Here is a 6,928-nt window from a genome sequence, read left to right as displayed (position 1 = left end):
ATGTCTTACAGCAAGCAGGAGGGCCCTGGTGCCAGGGAGCCAGGTGAGGGCAAAGCAGCCCTCTGACAGCCTGGCCCAGGGGCTCTTGTGGCAGCAGGCAGCGTGGGGATCAGAACAGAAGCAGGGGGAGGCAGGAGCTGCTCGGCCATGCTGGGGCTGGGAGCCTCCTTCCTGCCAACGTGGGGCCCAGTTGGGCCAGGGGGCAGCTCCTGGGACAGCCGTGCCCACAATGGCCCCTGCTCTGCAAGGCCTCCAGCCCTGCCCATCAGCAAGGCAGAGACAGAGCAGCCTTGGGGCCGATGCTGCTGCAGGCTCAGAGCCCCGCAGAGCTGCTCATGCCCGGTGCCGTTGGCTCTGTCCCTTGCAGCCTGCATGCTGTGTCGCCGTGCAGAGGCTGACCCAGACATGTGCGGTGACAAACTGCAGAAGGGTGGGCTCTGTGCCCACGTGTTCTGCATGGTGAGTGGCTCCGGGCGCTCCCTCCACCTTTGCAATGGGCAGCTCCTGCCGCCCTCTCCTCATCGGCTTCTCCCCTTGGCTGCAGTTCTTCGCCACTCTACTATTTCAGCAAGAGCCAGACCGCGGGGGACTCATCGACTTTCTCCCTCGAGATCTCCTAATTGCAGTGCGGCAGGCGGCACAGAAGGTGAGAGCCTGACAAGAGCAGGGAGATTTGTGCCTGGTGAGGTTTGCCAGAGCTTAGCCCAGACAGCAGGAAAGAAAGGCCGGCCCAACAGCCGGGACAAAGTCTGGCTCCCAGCAACTCTGGCACAGAAGCCCTGGCACAGCAGCCTCCCTCCTCCAGCAGGCGGCTCTGTGGGCTGGGAGCCGGCAGCGGCCATGTCCTGCGCCCTGCCCGGAGCCCTGGGCCTGCCAGGGGAGGCCTCGAGGCTGCTGCTGCTGCTGATGGGGCTGCTTGGCTCTTTCCAGTGCTGCTGCGTCTGCGGCCAGAGCGGGGCAACCATCATGTGCTGCACGGAGGACTGTGACAGATGGTTCCACCTGCCCTGTGCCAAGGAGGCCGACGGTGTCAATCAATATATTAACCCGTTCAGGTACCGCCTCTCCCCTTCTTGCCATCACTGGTGAAAGATCCAGCATTTCTCACTTTGCCCATCCCTTTGCCCCCAGCTCTTTCTGCCCTGAGCACCGTCCAGAGCAGGAGGTGGAGGCGACTCCTGAGCCGGACACCGTTTGCCCCATCTGCATGGAGCCTGTGGAGGACAGAAAGACCTTCACAACATTGGTGTGCCCAACGTGCAAAAGGGCCTGGTTCCACAGAGACTGCATCCAGGTAGGAGCCCTCCCCTCAGCCCCGGGGCACAACAGGTGCTCAGCAGCAGCAGCAGCAGCAGGGCCTCGCTCACCCTGCCTGTGTTTGCCTTGCGCACCGGTCTTTTATGCCTCATGTGCCCCCTGTGCAGAGACAGTGAGGCATTTCTTGTCGAAATGTTCATCTTGGGGATCCGAATCCCCATCAGGTTGGTGTCCTTCTGCCTGGCCCACCAGCCAGGAGGGTGCAAGTGCTGTGCTGTGCCAGGCCCTGCCCCAGGAGCCCTGGCCTGCCCTGTCCCATGAGTCTGGGCTTCAGCTTCACACCCAACTTGGAAAAGCACTGGAGAAAGAGCTGGGACACCCTGGACCTCCATGAGGGAGAGCAGCAGAAATTCATCATCTCTTCCTTTCTCCATCAGAGACCCAACATGGGAGGACAACGATGCCTTCGCAGATCTAGGAGTGAGGCACGGCCAGTGCAATGCCAGGGATTGCCTTTACCCTGGAGGCAGGGAGGAGGCAGAGGAACAGGGGTAAGTTGAGAAGCTGCACCTGGGGCTCTGCAGGGAACCTGTGTCTCGGCAAGGGCTCAAAGCGGGAAGAACCATAAGCGCTTGGCCAGACAACCACGTGCTGGTACACTTTGTTCTCAGTGCTATGAGCCTTTTTGCCTCCCCAGGCCCTGGGAATTGCTCCTGTGCTCCTCCTGTGCTGCTGAGGGCACCCACAGGCGCTGCTCTGGCCTGAGAAGCAGCACACACAAATGGGAGTGTGACACCTGTGCTGGGCTCGGAACATGTATGAGTCAAAGTCCCCGGTGTCCCTGGGCTGGAGGCAGTGCCCAGGCCAGGCTTGGTAGAGCACAGCATCCACTGCTGGAGGGCTGGGGGCACTGCTTTGGCCTGGCCTGGCCTGGCCTGGGCCTGGGTGATCTTTGACATTCCTGCTTGCCCTTACAGCCTCCACGGATGAGTCAGAGCTCAATGGCCCCAGGCCAGCCAGACAGTCAGGACTGCAATCTGCTCATGGCTGGTCAGAATCTGAGGCCATCAGCCCCAGCTCCCACACCCCTGTGCCATTGGTGCTGGTTTCCCCGCCTCCATCTCCAGAGACAGGCAGCCACAGCAGGCCCCAACACGCAGCATGGCAGCAGGCACTGCCATCTTCCTCACTGGACACCAGCAGCATCAGCAGATCAAGGTCAACATGCAGCACATCCCCTGACCCTGAGGACAGGGTCTATTCCAGACGTGCTGGGCCCGGCCGCAGGCAAAGCCGCTCTCACCGGCAAAGTCACGCCAGAGTCCACCTGTCCGCTCCAGGAGCTGCCATGACAGGAATAGTGGGACAAGGCCAAGGGCTGAAAGACCCAGGCGAAGGGAGACACCATCACGGACATCCCCCAGATGCAGGTGCTCCCGCCAGCAAGGCTGGGCCCAGAGTCAAACTGTCCGGTCCAGGAGTCGCTGTGACAGGAGCAGTGGGACAGGGCCACGGGCTGAGAGGCCCAGGCGAAGGGAGACACCATCACGGACATCCCCCAGACGCAGGTGCTCCCGCCAGCAAGGCTGGACCCAGAGTCAAACTGTCCGGTCCAGGAGTTGCTGTGACAGGAGCAGTGGGACAAGGCCAAGGGCTGAGAGGCCCAGCCAAAGGGAGGCATGGTCAGGGCCATCCCCCAGACGCAGGTGCTCCCGCCAGCAAGGCTGGACCCAGAGTCCACCTGTCCAGTGCAGGAGTTGCCATGACAGGAGCAGCAGGACAAGGGCAAGGGCTGAGAGGCCCAGACGAAGGGACACATCATCGGGGACGCCCCCCAGACGCAGCTGCTCCCGCCAGCAGCGCCGGGCCTCGACTCAAACTGTGCAGTCCAGGAGTCGCCAGGACAGGAGCAGGAGGACATCAGCGAGTGCTGAGAGGCCCAGGCATAGGGGGACATGGTCGGGGACATCCCGCAGGAGCAGCCGCTCCCACCAGCGACATCGGACTTCAACTGGGACCTCTAACAGCAGCACGTAGCACCGTCATCTTTTCTTTCTAGGCCATGTATTCCTTGCCAGAAGTGAAGGTGAGAACAGTCAGTGCAGGGACCCTGAGATGCACAGCTCTGTGAGCAAACCATATTAGCTCTTGATATTTCTACTGTCAGGAAGAAGTCTGGGCTAAATACCTTGATTTCTGTGTAACTGTGTATTCAGTGAAAAGTCACTTAAGAATGTGGCTAATTAAAAAGGACTCTTGTTCCTGCCTTTAGACTTCAACCTCATATGTTTCCCCACTGCTTACACTTGATAATGAACCACTCCTTAATGGGCTTGGATATGCTTAGGGAGACATTCAGAGCAAGGTGGCTCTTAGGGAAGCTGTGTCTGAAAAGGACGTGTGCTGTGTTGCTATCCTTGAACAATCTCATTTCAGTAAAGGCAAAAAAAGAAGAAAGAGAGAGAGACACTGCCTCAAGTGTCTGAAGACAACTTTTACAATATTGCTGTGGATTTGAAAGAGGTCTTTCGAAGAACAAACCAGAATAGATGGTATATTTCCTCCATCTATTCTGGTTTGTTCTTTGAAAGACCTTCAAAGAACAAACCAGAATAGATTGAGGAAATACACTGGCACAAAGAGGATGCACAGGACTCTGCCCCAGATGACCATTTGGGACCTTTGCCTGAGAACGACGCAGCTCAGGAGACGAGTTTTTTCAAGTTTTCCTTCTTTGGAGGCACGGAGGAGTTGGGCATCAAAGAAGGTAACAGCAGAACCCTTCTAACAGTGCCATTGCTAAGGAAGAGCTTCTGGCAGGCACTGTAGGGCAATATGGTGTAAAGAAGGTCAGGATCCAGGGGATTTTCAGCATCAGAAGTCAGTAATTAGGCAGAAGTATTTTGATCTTCATTTCTGCTTGCCAGGGCTGTGGTAGATTAATGAGAGGTACCTCATGCTTGCATCTCAGGAATTCTGAAAGGCATGCTTTGAGAAGGCATTGGGGTTTTTGCTGAGTGGTGAAAAAGCTTGTTCTCATGCCCTGAATTCCTCAAACAGGGAAAAAGGTGACACACCAGTCATATCAAGTTTCATAGAACCCAACAAGGTTTTTAAGGAAATGTGCGTTAATGTAGAGGGAGGAGCAAAGTCTGAGAGCTGACCCCAAGATCCATGAACATTCTGTTTGTTACTGAATTCTACTCTTGGACCTTTAGAAAAAGGAAAAGGAATGACACATGATCATTGGGGTGTCCTAACCTTAGATAAAATGAGGCCTTCTGAAATGAAGATGAAACAACGTTTACTCGAGTCCCAGTCATGCAGGAGAGAAAAGAAATCCCGTGAAGTTATCCAAAATATTAAAAAACCCAATGCAACAGCACAAAGCAACAAGCCCCCCACACTTGTGCTGAACTGAGAAGGTATTCAGTGTCTTCTGAATGCAATGAGAAATGTTTAAGAATAGATAAGGGATCCCTGGAACAAAGTGGAAAATACTGGAGCATAAATGTAGCTTAGAAAATCTGGCAGGGGCAGATTCTGTCCTTCCTAAATCTGTCTTCTCCACTGTTAGGTATTTCACTTGAAAGGAGGAATTTTTCCTGACCAGTAGAGGAATAATCTGGTTTTGGCTTTTTTTCTCTATTGGTGCTGTCATTGCAGAGCATTACGCACTTGCGACAATAAAGCCAGTAAAAGCCACATGGCAAGAGGATCCACGTTTGCAGGACAGCAGTTCTGAGGGTGACGATGAGCCTGAGATGTCAGAAATTGAACAGGACCAAGAAATGCAAGTTCCATTTCTCTTTGTTGTCTACTTGGCTGTAGTAGTTGGATGCTGTGGGAATATTAATAGCAGCACTCAGGGAATGGGAAACTGACATTGCACACCTCTGAGCAATGAAAGTCATCTTGGAAAATTGTTCATGCTGCACAGAGTCAAAATTCCCAGCAGCCCATTTGATGTGAAGTTGAATATGGAAAGAAAGAGTAGAGCACAAGAAATTAACTGGGTCATTTTGGTTTGACCAACTCCAAACTGAATTTGGCTAAAAGCCAAAGACACAGTCAGTTTTCTCTTTAAAAGAGGGTTTTGTAAAATAAAAAGCTCTATTCAGTTCCTAGGGAATAAAGCTTTTCAATGTATGCCATTTCTCTGAAACACTACAGGTTTTTAACTTGTGTTCATGGAATTTGAAAGTACAATTTAGGATGCTCAAATCCCTTCGTCCTTTTCTAGGTTTCTTTCTTTACCACGCACAGAAAGTGCTAGAGTTTTTTTTCTTCTCCAAAGATGATGAATGCCTCAGAGGTATGACAGAATTTCTTCACCCTCTTTTGTATTTTTTCCTTTTAAACCCTTCCTGTAATTCAGAGAGGAGGAAAAAATGCTGCCTAGTTATCAAAGTTTTCTAGTCAAAATTTGCCACCCTCACTTGTGATCCAAGTTGTGGCAGAATCCCGTGAGAAAGTCCGGGCAAAATAAAGGTCACGCAGATTTCTGACTTTCTTTTCCTTCAGACAATTACCGAATAGGAATCTGGAATTTTAGAGTTTACCAAAATCTTAATCACTTGACAGGTTACGTAGAAATTTTGGATCCTTTCAGGTATTTAAATCATCTTTATCTTTTTCCTCTCTTTCTGGTGTTACCGTTAGAAATGATGAGTGTTCTTGTCAGCCACATATGTCCCTGTGGTTCTTTGTCCTAACGAATCTGGGGCTTTCTCTTCAGAATCCAGTGAATTTTGTATTTAGAAACAAAGAAAACAACATCCAAAGGAAACATTCACAGTCCCCAAAACCTGCACAGGCCACCAAAACAATTGCTGGCTAGATTTTATAGATAGAGTCTTAAGCTTAAAGGATGTGCCTTCCATGAGACTGATTCAATAACTCTGCTGAAATGCACTGCTGTGTTCACACAGTTACCGGCCTGCAATCTTTCAGCCAGCCTGATTTACAGGGTGTGTTGAAATGGAGAGCTCAGGCCTCAGCAGGCCTCAGTTCTGGGGGAAGATGTGGGGTGCTGGTGCTGAGCTTCTAATGCAACAGCTGCAATTTCAGTGCAATTCAGATTGCAGCATGTTGAGGAAAAGTGCTGCTGCCTTTGATTGTTCTTAGCACACCAGGCTGCAGTAGGGAACATTTCTGCTGGAGCCAAGGTGTGGTGGGGGCAGGAGAACAGGAAGGATGTGAAGAATTGATTTCTGATTTTAGTGCTGTGGTGGTCAAGATTGTTAGAAGCAGCAGCACAATCACAAGTGTTTAAGGCTATTAATTGGATGTTTCTTTTGTGCAGAGGGTCCACAGTTATTTTGTAGATTAGTAGAAGTCAGTGAAGAAAAAGAGGGTTAGGAAGACAGACATAGATTATTGCTTGAGGTGAGTATGGAACATCTGTTCCCTGGTAAGTCTAGGTGAAAGCTGAGCATGGGGAGGGATTGCAGGTATGAATGTGCATGCAAACATAAGTCAGGACCTTGAGAAGAGCTTTAAATTTGTAATGAACAGGGAAGAGAAGTTTTTTAGTGTCGCGGTGTGTATAACATCATGTTGTGTGGTCCAGTCAGGTAAACCACTACATCTTTGTGTGTTACAGGAGCAGCTACTTAAGCGTATGTCAGGATAGTGAATGCAGAGACTTCCCGTCATAGTGGATTCAGGA

General features: G+C 51.5%; 1 protein-coding gene across 1 annotated transcript; it reads left to right on the top strand.

Moving 5' to 3' along the window:
- LOC128943619 (PHD finger protein 7-like) lies at window positions 1-2,499 on the top strand. The gene is made up of 10 exons (XM_054286514.1): window positions 1-43; window positions 368-459; window positions 545-646; window positions 931-1,055; window positions 1,132-1,294; window positions 1,425-1,429; window positions 1,695-1,808; window positions 1,955-2,073; window positions 2,235-2,280; window positions 2,385-2,499. Exons 1-10 carry the CDS (start codon window positions 1-3, stop codon window positions 2,497-2,499), a joined length of 924 nt encoding a protein of 307 aa, XP_054142489.1.
- Window positions 2,500-6,928: the final 4,429 nt, after the last annotated feature.

This window comes from Melozone crissalis, unplaced genomic scaffold (assembly GCF_028551555.1).
Source record: "Melozone crissalis strain CALT ecotype California unplaced genomic scaffold, PUWL_Pcris_2 ptg000049l_1, whole genome shotgun sequence".
In the NCBI taxonomy this organism is placed as follows: domain Eukaryota; kingdom Metazoa; phylum Chordata; class Aves; order Passeriformes; family Passerellidae; genus Melozone; species Melozone crissalis.
Note: the sequence above shows the minus strand (reverse complement) of the source record. Positions and strands in the feature narration are given on the sequence as shown.